The sequence below is a fragment of the Bombina bombina genome, chromosome 11, assembly GCF_027579735.1.
Source record: "Bombina bombina isolate aBomBom1 chromosome 11, aBomBom1.pri, whole genome shotgun sequence".
In the NCBI taxonomy this organism is placed as follows: Eukaryota; Metazoa; Chordata; class Amphibia; order Anura; family Bombinatoridae; genus Bombina; species Bombina bombina.
The window spans coordinates 193990909-194006554 of NC_069509.1; the positions used below are offsets into that span (position 1 = coordinate 193990909).

At 43.1% G+C, this 15646-nt stretch overlaps 1 protein-coding gene across 4 annotated transcripts in view; it reads left to right on the top strand.

The window, feature by feature from the left end:
- Positions 1-3618: 3618 nt before the first annotated feature.
- Positions 3619-15646, top strand: part of RHBDF1 (rhomboid 5 homolog 1) — a 236309-nt gene continuing 224281 nt past the window's right edge. For 2 of the 4 annotated variants that reach the window (XM_053694520.1, XM_053694518.1), the window contains exon 1: positions 3619-9652. Coding sequence is in view for 2 of the 4 variants with exons in the window: in XM_053694518.1 (XP_053550493.1) it covers positions 9637-9652 (16 nt within the window). In the remaining 2 variants the exon portion in view is untranslated. The remainder of the gene's footprint in view (positions 9653-15646) is intronic. The other 2 variants (XM_053694522.1, XM_053694523.1) reach the window with 2 other exon arrangements.

Below are 15646 nucleotides of genomic sequence, written 5' to 3' on the forward strand. Positions count from 1 at the left end.
TGTATCCCAGGTCAGACTCAGGCTGGTACTACCTGTATCCCGGGTCAGACTCAGGCTGGTACTACCTGTATCCCGGGTTAGACTCAGGCTGGTACTATCTGTATCCCAGGTCAGACTCAGGCTGGTACTATCTGTATCCCAGGTCAGACTCAGGCTGGTACTATCTGTATCCCAGGTCAGACTCAGGCTGGTACTATCTGTATCCCAGGTCAGACTCAGGCTGGTACTGTCTGTATCCCAGGTCAGACTCAGGCTGGTACTACCTGTATTCCGGGTCAGATTCAGGCTGGTACTGTCTGTATCCCGGGTTAGACTCAGGCTGGTACTATCTGTATCCCAGGTCAGACTCAGGCTGGTACTGTCTGTATCCCAGGTCAGACTCAGGCTGGTACTATCTGTATCCCAGGTCAGACTCAGGCTGGTACTATCTGTATCCCGGGTCAGACTCAGGCTGGTACTATATGTATCCCGGGTTAGACTCAGGCTGGTACTGTCTGTATTCTTGATCAGACTCAGGCTGGTACTGTCTGTATCCTGGGTCATACTCAGGCTGGTACTATCTGTATCCCAGGTCAGACTCAGGCTGGTACTACCTGTATCCCGGGTCAGACTCAGGCTGGTACTATCTGTATCCCGGGTTAGACTCAGGCTGGTACTATCTGTATCCCAGGTCAGACTCAGGCTGGTACTATCTGTATCCCAGGTCAGACTCAGGCTGGTACTATCTGTATCCCAGGTTAGACTCAGGCTGGTACTATCTGTATCCCAGGTCAGACTCAGGCTGGTACTATCTGTATCCCAGGTCAGACTCAGGCTGGTACTATCTGTATCTCAGGTCAGACTCAGGCTGGTACTGTTGCACATAGATGAATTACACCTTTGGATAGAAACATATTTGCAATATAGATGTATTGGCAAAAATTCTTCTAGTAAAAGGTATAACTGTTTAGTGTTAACATTTTTCTTTGCATGTGAAGCACAGCTAGATATTCTCAGTGCACCAGCATGTTAAAAACTGCAGCTGCTCAGAGTGCCAGTGGGGCTTGTTTCATGTCAGGAATTAACAAATAGAATAATTACCAGATGGCACATGCACCTTAGGCTCTCTGAGCAAGTGATGTGTTTAATATGCTGGTGCACGGAGCTATAGCTTTTATTAGAAGCATGTTTGCTAATAGCTGTATATTACAAAAACTGAAATCCATCCACGTGGATTCCAATTTTGTCTGGAATGTCCCTTTAAAGTTCTTCATAACTACTGAGGAGAACCGCTTTAGAAATCTATTCTATAGGGCATATGTATCAAGCTCCGTAAGGAGCTTTAGGCCCCGTGTTTCTGGCGAGCCTGCAGACTCGCCAGAAACAGCAGTTATGAAGCAGCGGTCACAAAGACAAAGACCGCTGCTCCATAACCTGTTCGCCTGCTCTGAGCAGGCGGACAGACATCGCTGGAAATCAACCCGATCAAGTACAATCGGGTTGATTGACACCCCCCTGCCGCGATTATGCAGGGGGCGCGTTGCACCAGCAGCTCTTGTGGGCTGCTGGTGCAATGCTGAATACAGAGAGCGTATTGTTCTCTGCATTCAGCGATGTCTGGCGGACCTGATCCGCACTGTCAGATCAGGTCCGCCAGACTTTGATAAATAGAGGCCTATATCAGTTGTAGAAGCAATGTTAGAGAAAATGGACTCCAGAAGTGCAAAATTAATATATTACAAAGTGCAATAACAATGTATATTGGAGCGCAAAAAGATATATAAAAGGGCACAAAAATAATATATAAAAAGAACAAAAATAAAATTGCAAAATAATGTATTTTCTTCCATGACAGTTTGATGAAGAGGGGCGTTAACAAAGCTACTTATTGGGGCTATTGGTTCATATGACCCTTACATGGAGAATAGTTGCTTATTTTCATTGATAAATAAGGCACAGATACTAATCTGACTGGAGAAATCTATCTTTACCTCTCCTCCGCTCACCCATGGAGAAGCGCAACCCCCCCCCCACACCACCACCAAAAGCAACTTTTTGATAAATTTGAGCACACAGATGCGCTTCTCTAAAGGCGAGCTGAGGAGAACCCATCATAAAATGACACTGAGAATTCTCCTTGCGCTTGTTAAATCTTGCTCAAATGTTTCTTCACTAGATAAATCTTTCCATTGCTTCTGGATTATCTCATTCTTAAAAATGTTAATATAGGTTAAAAACTGCTTTATATAAGAAGTATCTTCCAATAAAACTAAAATATAAATGAAAGAGGGATGAAAAAATATGTATATGATGCTAGATTTCTTTCTGTGACATCACCAGGCGCACACTATTACATATTTGTCTGGTATATCTCTATCTCTCTAAAGGATAAGTATTTGTGTATGCTCATTTATTTACCTATGTCTGCAGTTTCACTATGTACAAAACATAAAAGCGAGTAAGTTAGAATAATTTGGTCACTAAAAGAAACCAAAAAATTCTGATATCATAGGCGCTAATGAAAGCTTAAAATAGTAATGTGAATATAAACTACTTACTATGTGTGAATATGAGGCAAAAAAATATAATGCAGGAAATAAATAATGTGATTATATCAAATAAAGTGATTATATCAAATACAGTGATTATATCAAATACAGTGATTATATCAAATACAGTGATTATATCAAATAAAGTGATTATATCAAATACAGTGATTATATCAAATAAAGTGATTATATTAAATAAAGTGATTAATGTGACAACAAATTTAAAAATATATTGTGCAGAATCTACATAAATTTAATAACAATATAAATGGTCTGTTTATATAAAAAATGCAAAAGAATACAAAATAGCAATTGCGTTGATCAGACGCAGGTAATAGTGTAGTATACAATTTGCAACATTTACTATATAACAAATACTAAAAGAACAGACATCACATAAAAAAAGGATTCAAAAAGGATATTTTATGTGATGTCTGTTCTTTTAGTATTTGTTATATAGTAAATGTTGCAAATTGTATACTACACTGTTACCTGCGTCTGATCAACGCAATTGCTATTTTCTATTCTTTTGCATTTTTTATATAAACAGACCTTTTATATTTTTATTAAATTTATGCAGATTCTGCACAATATATTTTTAAATTTGTTGTCACATTAATCACTTTATTTGATATAATCACTTTATTTGATATAATCACTTTATTTATTTGCTGCATTATATTTTTTTGCCTCATATTCACACATAGTAAGTAGTTTATATTCACATTACTATTTTAAGCTTTCATTAGCGCCTATGATATCAGAATTTTTTGGTTTCTTTTGGTGACCAAATTATTCTAACTTACTCACTTTGTTTTTTAGAGGTTGGAGAGTCCTCTTATTTTTCATAGGCTTAATAGAGTTTCACAACGCAGTAACCAATATACCTTTTTCACACCCACAAAACATAAAAGGACAACACAGAATTAAACACATCACACTGACACAAACTAACCTAACTCAGCTATTCCACCTTAATGATACAGAGAGACTGTGACAGGCGCAGGGAGGGGTCTGGGAGCATTGTCAGGCTGAGACTGTGAACTCAGAAGTACAGAGCCTGGGAGCTACAGTGTGCAGAGCTTGTGAACTCCGGAATACAGAGCCCGGGAGATACAGTGTGCAGAGCCTGGGAGATACAGTGTGCAGAGCCCGGGAGATACAGTGTGCAGAGCCCGGGAGATACAGTGTGCAGAGCCTGGGAGATACAGTGTGCAGAGCCTAGGAGATACAGTGTACAGAGCCCGGGAGATACAGTGTACAGAGCCCGGGAGATACAGTGTGCAGAGCCTGGGAGATACAGTGTGCAGAGCCTGGGAGATACAGTGTGCAGAGCCTGGGAGATACAGTGTGCAGAGCCTGGGAGATACAGTGTGCAGAGCCTGGGAGATACAGTGTGCAGAGCTCGGGAGATACAGTGTGCAGAGCTTGTGAACTCCGGAATACAGATCCTGGGAGATACAGTGTGCAGAGCCTGGGAGATACAGTGTGCAGAGCTCGTGAGATACAGTGTGCAGAGCTCGTGAGATACAGTGTGCAGAGCCTGGGAGATACAGTGTGCAGAGCTTGTGAACTCCGGAATACAGATCCTGGGAGATACAGTGTGCAGAGCCTGGGAGATACAGTGTGCAGAGCCTGGGAGATACAGTGTGCAGAGCTCGTATGATACAGTGTGCAGAGCTTGTGAACTCCGGAATACAGATCCTGGTAGATACAGTGTTCAGAGCCTGATACAGTGTACAGTGCCCAGGAGATACAGTGTGCAGAGCTCGTATGATACAGTGTGCAGAGCTTGTGAGATACAGTGTGCAGAGCCAGGGAGATACAGTGTGCAGAGCCTGGGAGATACAGTGTACAGAGCCTGGGAGATACAGTGTGCAGAGCTCGTGAGATACAGTGTGCAGAGCTCGGGAGATACAGTGTGCAGAGCCTGGGAGATACAGTGTACATAGCCTGGGAGATACAGTGTGCAGAGCCCGGGAGATACAGTGTGCAGAGCCTGGGAGATACAGTGTACAGAGCCTGGGAGATACAGTGTTCAGAGCCTGGGAGATACAGTGTGCAGTGCCCGGGAGATACAGTGTGCAGAGCCCGGGAGATACAGTGTGCAGAGCCCGGGAGATACAGTGTGCAGAGCCCGGGAGATACAGTGTGCAGAGCCTGGGAGATACAGTGTGCAGTACCCGGGAGATATAGTGTGCAGAGCCTGGGAGATACAGTGTGCAGAGCCTGGGAGATACAGTGTGCAGTACCCGGGAGATATAGTGTGCAGAGCCCGGGAGATACAGTGTGCAGTGCCCGGGAGATACAGTGTACAGTGCCCAGGGGATACAGTGTGCAGAGCCTGATACAGTGTACAGTGCCCAGGAGATACAGTGTGCAGAGCCTGGGAGATACAGTGTGCAGAGCCTGGGAGATACAGTGTACAGAGCCCGGGAGATACAGTGTGCAAAGCCTGATACAGTGTGCAGAGCCTGATACAGTGTACAGTGCCCAGGAGATACAGTGTTAAGAGCCTGATACAGTGTACAGAGCCTGGGAGATACAGTGTGCAGAGCCTGGGAGATACAGTGTACAGTGCCTGGGAGATACAGTGTACAGTGCCCAGGGGATACAGTGTACAGAGCCCGGGGGATACAGTGTACAGAGCCCGGGGGATACAGTGTACAGAGCCCAGGGGATACAGTGTACAGAGCCCGGGGGATACAGTGTGCAGAGCCCCAGAGATACAGTGTGCAGTACCCGGGAGATACAGTGTGCAGAGCCTGGGAGATACAGTGTGCAGAGCCCGGGAGATACAGTGTGCAGAGCCCGGGAGATACAGTGTGCAGAGCCTAGGAGATACAGTGTGCAGAGCCCGGGAGATACAGTGTGCAGAGCCTGGGAGATACAGTGTGCAGAGCCCGGGAGATACAGTGTGCAGAGCCCGGGAGATACAGTGTGCAGAGCCCGGGAGATACAGTGTGCAGAGCCCGGGAGATACAGTGTACAGTGCCCAGGAGATACAGTGTGCAGAGCCTGATACAGTGTGCAGAGCCTGATACAGTGTACAGAGCCCGGGAGATACAGTGTGCAGAGCCCAGGAGATACAGTGTGCAGAGCCTGGGAGATACAGTGTGCAGAGCCCGGGAGATAAAGTGTGCAGAGCCCGGGAGATACAGTGTGCAGAGCCCAGGAGATACAGTGTGCAGAGCCCGGGAGATACAGTGTGCAGAGCCTGATACAGTGTGCAGAGCCTGATACAGTGTGCAGAGCTCTTTTGTACAGAACTGGAGCAGCAAAGCATTGTAAGTGAAATTTATACAACGTCTGGGAACTACAATATGCAATGCCTGAGCACCAGAGCCTTCTGACTGCAACTTATAGATCCTGGACCTGGAGTGTACATAGCTCTACTGTACAGAGTATGAGTGAGCAGAACGCCTTATGATTGCAATATACAGAATTGTGCAGTAACAGTATATATTGCTGGGAAGTACAGTACAGAGCTTTACTGTTTGACTTAAAAGACTCAAAGAGTCCCACTGTACAGAGCCTGAGATCTGCCATACATAAACAGTACTGTACATAGCCTGAGATCTCACATACATAACTAGTACTGTACATAGCCTGAGATCTGACATACATAACTAGTACTGTACATAGCCTGAGATCTCACATACATAACTAGTACTGTACATAGCCTGAGATCTCACATACATAACCAGTATTGTACATAAGCTGAGATCTGACATACATAACCAGTACTGTACATAACCTGAGATCTGACATACATAACCAGTACTGTACATAACCTGAGATCTGACATACATAACTAGTACTGTACATAGCCTGAGATCTGACATACATAACTAGTACTGTACATAACCTGAGATCTGACATACGTAACCAGTACTGTACATAACCTGAGATCTGACATACATAAACAGTACTGTACATAACCTGAGATCTCACATACCTAAACAATACTGTACATAGCCTGAGATCTGACATACATAACCAGTACTGTACATAACCTGAGATCTGACATACATAACTAGTACTGTACATAGCCTGAGATCTGACATACATAACTAGTACTGTACATAACCTGAGATCTGACATACATAACTAGTACTGTACATAGCCTGAGATCTGACATACATAACTAGTACTGTACATAGCCTGAGATCTGACATACGTAACCAGTACTGTACATAGCCTGAGATCTCACATACATAAACAGTACTGTACATAACCTGAGATCTGACATACATAACCAGTATTGTACATAACCTGAGATCTGACATACATAACCAGTACTGTACATAACCTGAGATCTGACATACATAACTAGTACTGTACATAGCCTGAGATCTCACATACATAAACAGTACTGTACATAACCTGAGATCTGACATACATAACCAGTATTGTACATAACCTGAGATCTGACATACATAACCAGTACTGTACATAACCTGAGATCTGACATACATAACTAGTACTGTACATAGCCTGAGATCTCACATACATAAACAGTACTGTACATAACCTGAGATCTGACATACATAACCAGTACTGTACATAACCTGAGATCTGACATACGTAACCAGTACTGTACATAACCTGAGATCTGACATACATAACTAGTACTGTACATAGCCTGAGATCTGACATACATAACTAGTACTGTACATAGCCTGAGATCTGACATACATAACTAGTACTGTACATAGCTTGAGATCTGACATACATAACCAGTGCTGAACATAGCCTGAGATCTCACATACATAAACAGTACTGTACATAACCTGAGATCTGACATACAAAACCAGTACTGTACAGAGCCTCAGATCTGCCATACATAAACAGTACTGTACATAACCTGAGATCTCACATACATAACCAGTACTGTACATAGCCTGAGATCTCACATACATAACCAGTACTGTACATAGCCTGAGATCTCACATACATAACCAGTACTGTACATAACCTGAGATCTGACATTCGTAACAAGTACTGCACATAGCCTGAGATCTCACATACATAAGCAGTACTGTACATAACCTGAGATCTGACATACATAACCAGTACTGTACATAGCCTGAGATCTCACATACATAAACAGTACTGTACATAACCTGAGATCTGACATACATAACCAGTACTATACATAACCTGAGATCTGACATACATAAACAGTACTGTACATAACCTGAGATCTGACATACATAACCAGTATTGTACATAACCTGAGATCTGACATACATAAACAGTACTGTACATAACCTGAGATCTGACATACATAACCAGTACTGTACATAGCCTGAGATCTGACATACATAACCAGTACTGTGCATAACCTGAGATCTGACATACATAACTAGTACTGTACATAACCTGAGATCTCACATACATAACCAGTACTGTACATAGCCTGAGATCTCACATACATAAACAGTACTGTACATAACCTGAGATCTGACATACATAACTAGTACTGTACATAACCTGAGATCTGACATACATAACTAGTACTGTACATAGCCTGAGATCTCACATACATAAACAGTACTGTACATAACCTGAGATCTCACATACCTAAACAATACTGTACATAGCCTGAGATCTGACATACATAACCAGTACTGTACATAACCTGAGATCTGACATACGTAACCAGTATTGTACATAACCTGAGATCTGACATACATAACCAGTACTGTGCATAACCTGAGATCTGACATACATAACCAGTATTGTACATAACCTGAGATCTGACATACATAACTAGTACTGTACATAACCTGAGATCTGACATACATAACTAGTACTGTACATAACCTGAGACCTGACATACATAACCAGTATTGTACATAACCTGAGATCTGACATACGTAACCAGTACTGTACATAGCCTGAGATCTGACATACGTAACCAGTACTGTACATAACCTGAGATCTGACATACGTAACCAGTACTGTACATAACCTGAGATCTGACATACATAACCAGTACTGTACATAACCTGAGATCTGACATACATAACCAGTACTGTACATAACCTGAGATCTGACATACGTAACCAGTACTGTAGATAACCTGAGATCTGACATACGTAACCAGTACTGTACGTAACCTGAGATCTCACATACATAACTAGTACTGTACATAACCTGAGATCTGACATACATAACTGGTACTGTACATAACCTGAGATCTGACATACATAACCAGTACTATACATAACCTGAGATCTGACATACATAACCAGTACTGTACATAACCTGAGATCTGACATACATAACCAGTACTGTACATAACCTGAGATCTGACATACATAACCAGTACTGTACATAACCTGAGATCTGACATACATAACCAGTACTGTACATAACCTGAGATCTGACATACATAACCAGTACTGTACATAACCTGAGATCTGACATACATAACCAGTACTATACATAACCTGAGATCTGACATACATAACCAGTACTATACATAACCTGAGATCTGACATACATAACCAGTACTGTACATAACCTGAGATCTGACATACATAACCAGTACTGTACATAACCTGAGATCTGACATACATAACCAGTACTGTACATAACCTGAGATCTGACATACATAACCAGTATTGTACATAAGCTGAGATCTGACATACATAACCAGTACTGTACATAAGCTGAGATCTGACATACATAACCAGTACTGTACATAACCTGAGATCTGACATACATAACCATTACTTTACATAACCAGTATTGTGCAGAGCCATTTGTCTTCTATATACATAAAGAGAGCCTGAGGCCAGTGGACAAAGAACCATTGGATATTGGGTCTGGATTACAAAACCTGGATTCCCTGCACAGCGTGTGGATTACAGAGCCTGGAGACGATGGATCTATAAAAACAAATCATGGGTACCCTGGATATACAACCTGCGGTATAGAACCTGCAGCTCTCTGTTACGGAGCTTAGCTATATCTCTCCTGTGTTTATGCCCTAATATTCTGCAGACAGATATTCTGGAGCTCTAGGACATATCGAGCCTGGAGCCCCCAGACATAGCGCTCTGAGGTCAGAGCCTGGAGGGCCTCTGTCTGGCTGAGGATGAGAGCTCTGACTGGTGAGTCCTTAAAAAATGAAACCTTAATCAAACAGAAACAGTTTGAGAAAAGATATGTTGTAGGTGTGTGCGACTGTACAAAGAGTGTGTGACTGTTCACAGTGTGTGTGCGACTGTACAGAGAGTGTGTGTGTGCGACTGTACAGAGAGTGTGTGTGTGTGACTGTACAGAGTGTGTGTGTGTGACTGTACAGAGTGTGTGTGTGTGACTGTACAGAGTGTGTGTGCGACTACAGAGTGTGCAACTGTACAGAGTGTGTGTGCGACTGTACAGAGTGTGTGTGCGACTGTACAGAGTGTGTGTGTGTGACTACAGAGTGTGTGTGCCACTGTACAGAGTGTGTGTGCAACTGTACAGTGTGTGTGTACGACTGTACAGAGTGTGTGTGCGACTGTACAGAGTGTGCGACTGTACAGTGTGTGTGTGACTGTACAGAGTGTGTGTGTGACTGTACAGAGTGTGTGTGTGTGTGCAACTGTACAGCATGTGTGTGTGCAGCTGTACAGTATGTGTGTGTGTGCAACTGCACAGCGTGTGTGTGTGCGACTGTACAGAGTGTGTGTGTGCGACTGTACAGAGTGTGTGTGTGCAACTACAGAGTGTGTGTGTGACTGTACAGAGTGTGTGTGCGACTGTACAGCATGTGTGTGTGCGACTACAGAGTGTGTGTGCGACTGTAAAGAGTGTGCAACTGTACAGTGTGTGTGACTGTACAGAGTGTGTGTGTGACTGTACAGAGTGTGTGTGTGACTGTACAGAGTGTGTGCAACTGTACAGCATGTGTGTGTGCAACTGTACAGTATGTGTGTGTGTGCAACTGTACAGCGTGTGTGTGCGACTGTACAGAGTGTGTGTGTGCGACTGTACATAGTGTGTGTGTGACTGTACAGAGTGTGTGCGACTGTACAGAGTGTGTGTGTGTGTGTGTGTGTGCAATTGTACATAGTGTGTGACTGTACTGAGTGTGTGTGCAACTGTACAGTGTGTGTGTGACTGTACAGAGTGTGTGTGTGACTGTACAGCATGTGTGTGTGCGACTGTACAGCATGTGTGTGTGCGACTGTACTGCATGTGTGTGTGTGTGACTGTACAGAGTGTGTATGTGTGACTGTACAGAGTGTGTGTGTGTGACTGTACAGAGTGTGTGTGCGACTGTACAGAGTGTGTGTGCGACTACAGAGTGTGCGACTGTATAGAGTGTGCGACTGTACAGAGTGTGTGTGCGACTGTACAGAGTGTGTGTGCGACTACAGAGTGTGCGACTGTATAGAGTGTGCGACTGTACAGAGTGTGTGTGTGACTGTACAGAGTGTGTGTGCGACTGTACAGAGTGTGTGTGTGCGACTACAGAGTGTGTGTGCGACTGTACAGAGTGTGTGTGCGACTACAGAGGGTGTGTGCGACTGTACAGAGTGTGCGACTGTACAGAGTGTGTGTGTGACTGTACAGAGTGTGTGTGTGTGTGTGCAACTGTACAGCATGTGTGTGTGTGCAGCTGTACAGTATGTGTGTGTGTGCAACTGCACAGCGTGTGTGTGTGCGACTGTACAGAGTGTGTGTGTGCGACTGTACAGAGTGTGTGTGTGCAACTACAGAGTGTGTGTTTGACTGTACAGAGTGTGTGTGCGACTGTACAGCATGTGTGTGTGTGTGACTACAGAGTGTGTGTGCGACTATAAAGAGTGTGCAACTGTACAGTGTGTGTGACTGTACAGAGTGTGTGCAACTGTATAGCATGTGTGTGTGCAACTGTACAGTATGTGTGTGTGTGTGTGCAACTGTACAGTATGTGTGTGTGTGTGTGCAACTGTACAGCGTGTGTGTGTGTGACTACAGAGTGTGTGTGCGACTATAAAGAGTGTGCAACTGTACAGTGTGTGTGACTGTACAGAGTGTGTGCAACTGTATAGCATGTGTGTGTGCAACTGTACAGTATGTGTGTGTGTGTGCAACTGTACAGCGTGTGTGTGCAACTGTACAGAGTGTGTGTGTGACTGTACAGAGCGTGTGCGTGTGTGTGCGACTGTACAGAGTGTGTGTGTGTGTGTGTGTGTGCAATTGTACATAGTGTGTGACTGTACTGAGTGTGTGTGCAACTGTACAGTGTGTGTGTGTGACTGTACAGAGTGTGTGTGTGGCTGTACAGAGTGTGTGTGCGGCTGTACAGCATGTGTGTGTGCAACTGTACAGAGTGTGTGTGTGTGCGACTGTACAGCATGTGTGTGTGTGCAACTGTACAGCATGTGTGTGTGTGCAACTGTACAGCATGTGTGTGTGACTGTACAGAGTGTGTGTGCAATTGTACATAGTGTGTGTGTGATTGCACAGAGTGTGTGCATCTGTACAGAGTGTGTGTGTGCGTGCGCAACTGTACAGTGTATGTGTGTGTGTGATTGTACAGTGTGTGTGTGTGTGTGTGTGTGCAACTGTACAGAGTGTGTGTGTGTGCAACTGTACAGAGTGTGTGTGTGTGCGACTGTATAGCATGTGTGTGTGCAACTGTACAGAGTGTGTGTGTGCGACTGTACAGAGTGTGTGTGACTGTACAGAGTGTGTGCAATTGTACATAGTGTGTGTGTGTGACTGTACAGTGTGTATGTGTGTGCGACTGTACAGAGTGTGCGTGACTGTACAGTGTATGTGTGTGTGACTGTACAGTGTGTGTGCTACTGTACAGTGTATGTGTGTGTGACTGTACAAAGTGTGAGTGTGCAACTGTAGAGAGTGTGTGTGCGACTGTACAGAGTGTGTGCGTGACTGTACAGAGTGTGTCTGTGCAACTGTACAGAGTGTGCCTGTGCGACTGTACAGAGTGTGTCTGTGCGACTGTACAGAGTGTGTGTGTGTGAGTGTACAGAGTGTGTGTGCGAGTGTACAGAGTGTGTGTGTGACTGTATAGAATGTGTGTGACTGTACAGAGTGTGTGTGTGACTGTAAATAGTTTGTGTGCGACTGTACAGAGTGTGTGTGCGACTGTACAGTGTATGTGTGTGTGCGCGACTGTACAGCATGTGTGTGTGCGTGACTGTACAGAGTGTATTTGTGTGTGTGCGACTGTACAGAATGTGTGTGTGCGCGACTGTACAGAGTGTGTGTGTGTATGTGCAACTGTACAGCATGTGTGTGTGCGACTGTACAGAGTGTGTGTGCAATTGTACATATTGTGTGTGACTGTACAGAGTGTGTGCAACTGTACAGAGTGTGTGTGTGTGCGACTGTACAGTGTATGTGTGTGTGATTGTACAGTGTGTGTGTGCGACTGTACAGCATGTGTGTGTGTGTGTGTGCGACTGTAAAGAGTGTGTGTGTATGACTACAGAGTGTGTGTGTGTGTGTGTGTGCGACTGTACAGCATGTGTGTGTGCGACTGTACAGAATGTGTGTGACTGTACAGAATGTGTGCAATTGTACATAGTGTGAGTGTGACTGTACAGTGTGTATGTGTGTGCGACTGTACAGAGTGTGTGCTACTGTACAGTGTATGTGTGTGTGACTGTACAGTGTGTGTGTGCAATTGTACATATTGTGTGTGACTGTACAGAGTGTGTGCAACTGTACAGAGTGTGTGTGTGTGCGACTGTACAGTGTATGTGTGTGTGATTGTACAGTGTGTGTGTGCGACTGTACAGCATGTGTGTGTGTGTGTGCGACTGTACAGAGTGTGTGTGTATGACTACAGAGTGTGTGTGTGTGTGTGTGCGACTGTACAGCATGTGTGTGTGCGACTGTACAGAATGTGTGTGACTGTACAGAATGTGTGCAATTGTATATAGTGTGAGTGTGACTGTACAGTGTGTATGTGTGTGCGACTGTACAGAGTGTGTGCTACTGTACAGTGTATGTGTGTGTGACTGTACAGTGTGTGTGCTACTGTACAGTGTATGTGTGTGTGACTGTACAGAGTGTGTGCGACTGTACAGTGTATGTGTGTGTGACTGTACAGTGTGTGTGTGACTGTACAGAGTGTGTGCGACTGTATAGGATGTGTGTGTGCAATTGTACATAGTGTGTGTGTGACTGTACAGAGTGTGTGCAACTGTACAGAGTGTGTGTGTGTGCGACTGTACAGTGTATGTGTGTTTGATTTTACAGTGTGTGTGTGTGTGTGTGCGCAACTGTACAGAGTGTGTGTGTGCGACTGTACAGAGTGTGTGTGTGTGTGCGACTGTACAGCATGTGTGTGTGCGACTGTACAGAGTGTGTGTGTCTGTCCAATCTATTATATAAACACATGTGTGTCTGTCCCGTCTATTATATAAATACGTGTGTGTCTGTCTCATCTATTATATAAACACGTGTGTGTCTGTCCCATCTATTATATAAACAAGTGTGTCTTGTCCCATCTATTTTATAAACACGTGTGTCTTGTCCCATCTGTTTTATAAGCACATGTGTGTCTTGTCCCATCTATTATATAAACACATGTGTGTGTCTTGTCCCATCTATTATATAAACACATGTGTGTGTCTTGTCCCGTCTATTATATAAATACGTGTGTGTCTTGTCCCATCTGTTTTATAAGCACATGTGTGTCTTGTCCCATCTATTATATAAACACATGTGTGTGTCTTGTCCCATCTATTATATAAACACATGTGTGTGTCTTGTCCCGTCTATTATATAAATACGTGTGTGTCTGTCTCATCTATTATATAAACACATGTGTGTCTTGTCCCGTCTATTATATAAATACATGTGTGTCTGTCCCATCTATTATATAAACACGTGTGTCTTGTCCCCTCTATTTTATAAGCACATGTGTGTCTTCTCCCATGTATTTTATAAGCGCATATGTGGGTCCTCTCCCTTCTACTTTATAAACACATATGTGTGTCTTGTACATGTATATGTGTGTGTCTTGTCCCAGCTAGTGTTGTATGAGCGAGGAAAAAATGAAAGCAGGCGCTACAGGTTAGGCAAGAAAATAAAACATACCTTTATTAGAACAGCATAAAACATGTAGGGTTCCCAGACAGAGGACAGACACTAGGACAAGGACAATCTGACGGATTTCGCGCCCCCTAGTGGCGTTTATTCATAGACTGATGTAAGCTAGTCAAGGCAGCCTATTTATACCAAAGGTACAAATTAGTTTAACCCTTGAATCTCCAACATATAGTTAAAAAACATATCACAAAGTTATAATAAAACAACAGCAATAGGAAAATTACAATGGAGTGATGTAATAATACAATTATTTGGCCAAAAATATCACAGATTATTACAAGAAAACTAATCAAATATCTGCAAATGTTTAAAGTTTCAAAATGAAGCACCTTGAGACCTAATTAAAGAATGAAATGCTAGAAGAAACAGAATATGAAGTACACCAGTGTATTGTAATGGGAACTACGTGGCTCTAACCGCCTATCTAAAGGGAGAAATGTAAAACATTATTATAGGCAAATGACTAAATGCAAGAATTCTAAATAGTAATAAATGTTAGTTAATTAACACCTACAACTAGTGGCAAAAACTAGACAAACATCAGTTGTCAATAAAGTAACTGATATCAAATTCCCTATTCATACCTAAAGGGACTCTAGTTTTTCATTTTAAGATCCAAAACAACTCTTTTTTGTCAAGAATTTTATTTTTATTCCCACCTCTAATTGGGACTCTGGCTAGGTCTATGATTTGAGCTGATAAATCAGCTACATTAGTAAAGTGCATACTGTTAAAATGATTTGCTACTGCTGATTCTTTTAAATAGTTTTTGACATCCCTGGCATGTTCTCCCACTCTTTTCCTGAACTCCCTAGAGGTTTGTCCTATATATTGACTTTGACAAAGGTTACAAGTAAGCAAATACAATACCCATTGGGTACCATAATTGGCATAGAATTGTATTTAGAATTTTTGATTGGTAATGCTTGATTTAAAAGAATTACCTCTCAAAATTACAGTGCATGTGTTGTATGAGCAAATGTGTATATATGTGTGTGTGTATGGTCCTAGCTAGTGTTGTATGAGCACATGTGTATATATGTGTG